General features: G+C 31.1%; 1 protein-coding gene across 1 annotated transcript in view; it reads left to right on the top strand.

Annotated features, from left to right (window-relative positions):
- GFRAL (GDNF family receptor alpha like) overlaps positions 1–1,851 on the top strand; it is a 43,321-nt gene that overhangs the window by 5,634 nt on the left and 35,836 nt on the right. Inside the window, 1 exon segment of the mRNA XM_012648705.1 lies at positions 787–945. Within this exon segment, the coding sequence (XP_012504159.1) occupies positions 787–945 (159 nt within the window).

A 1,851-nucleotide genomic window follows, 5' to 3' on the forward strand; every position in this document is an offset into this window, starting at 1 on the left:
CTATATTTTATAAGGCAATTTAAAATGTGTTATTGAAATAAAACAGTATGTTATGAATTATTGTATAACTTATTTATCAATTTCAGTATACAAATAACAAGACATTTGCAGTAAATTATAATATTTGCATAATTATTCCATGCATAAAGCTGAAATAGAAATATTCTCAAATGCACAAATGAAATAAACTCAAGTAGTTTTCTTCAGAATAATGAATAAAAGAAAATTGTCACATAGAGGAATATGGCTTTTTAAATTAACACAGAAAAAAATTAGTAATTACGAAAGACACATCCATTTATTTAATAATATTTATTGAGTGCTTTCTAAGCACTAGAACTTCATTTCTCATAAATTTAGAGCCACCTGCACATTTCTTATTATAATCTTAGAATGAAGTATAAAATAAAATATCAGATTAAGACATAATAGCTAATAAAACAAATAAGCAGATAATATAACTAAGATTGGAGAGCATTCTAGTTACTTTATGTAAGGGCAGCTTTGATTATTACTGAAGAGAAAAATTTGGCATTCTAAGTAGGAACAAAGCTATTTTAAAATGCAGAGAGTTTTAATCTGTTTTAGAAAGTACTCTATTGAAAAATACAGTAAAAATAGATGTTTTGCTTAAAAAGTCACTTATATGGACATCCTGCAGTAATCCCAGATAATCTTACTATACTAATGAATTACTCAGATTGGTATGTTAAAAGCATTTTGAAGAGGGAGGCTCAAAAATTATAATCAGATTAATATCTGGAGTGTTAATATGTTTGATTGTGAATCCAGGTGACCCTTGCAAGATGAGGAATTCATCACACTGTAACCTGGGTATCCAGTTCTTAGTGGAAAGCAATTTCCAATTTAAAGAGTGTGTCTGCACTGGTGACCTCTATTGTACTGTGAACAAATTGCTTGGAAAAAAATGCATCAATAAATCAGGTAATACCTTGTTATAAGGAACATTTACAATTATTAAAAAAAGAACTACAATTTCAAAATTAACCACATCTATGTAATTCAATTAATTCTTTTTCGGGGAGTAATTTAATTCTTGTTGTGATTTGGGGTTCTATGAGCTGTAGACTTCAGTAAATTCATGACATATTTTCTTAAATTGTTAACTACAAATTCAAGTTTCATTTGAGTCATTAGAATTATAGATTCACTCATCCAATACATATATTTGTGATGCTTGTTATCGTTTGCACAATATCTAGATGATAGAAGACAAATAAGATATTATCTCTGTTGTTAAGGAAGTGTGAGTCTTCTAGGAGAGCCCAAAACATAATAATTGCCTAGAGTTATACTTGCCTTTGCGTAGGAACATTTAATCAGGCTAACACTGAAGTTGTGGTAGTCAAATTAGTCAGCATGTACCCTTGAGGGTACACACAGACTTTTGAAAAGACATGTGGAATCGAATAGTTCTAAAGTGGACAGTTTTGAGATCCTCGATGTCCCTATCTCCTCTCTGGAAAGTGATCTCTGGAAACTTGGGAATGCACCTGTTACCACTGAGTTTTCACCTCTTCTTTCACAATCAACCTTCTCCCGCTTAATAAGAGGTAGATTTAGCTCGCATCTACATTGAAGGGGCCCATTCTCCAACCCCGCCAATCATCCATGGTGGGCTCATTGGACATTTTTCAGTTCCATAATTTTGCCTTTTACACAATTTACGCAAACATGAGTTTTTGTTTCTTTTGGGTATGAAATTATGGTGTCAAATGATATGTACATGTTTAACATTATAAAAACTTCCAAACTGTAATTTAAATTTGATGTAATCATCAATGTGTAAAAGTTCCATTTGCTTCACATTCTCAACAGCAGTTGATCTTT

The sequence above is a fragment of the Propithecus coquereli genome, unplaced genomic scaffold (genome assembly GCF_000956105.1).
Source record: "Propithecus coquereli isolate 6110/MARCELLA unplaced genomic scaffold, Pcoq_1.0 Scaffold292, whole genome shotgun sequence".
In the NCBI taxonomy this organism is placed as follows: domain Eukaryota; kingdom Metazoa; phylum Chordata; class Mammalia; order Primates; family Indriidae; genus Propithecus; species Propithecus coquereli.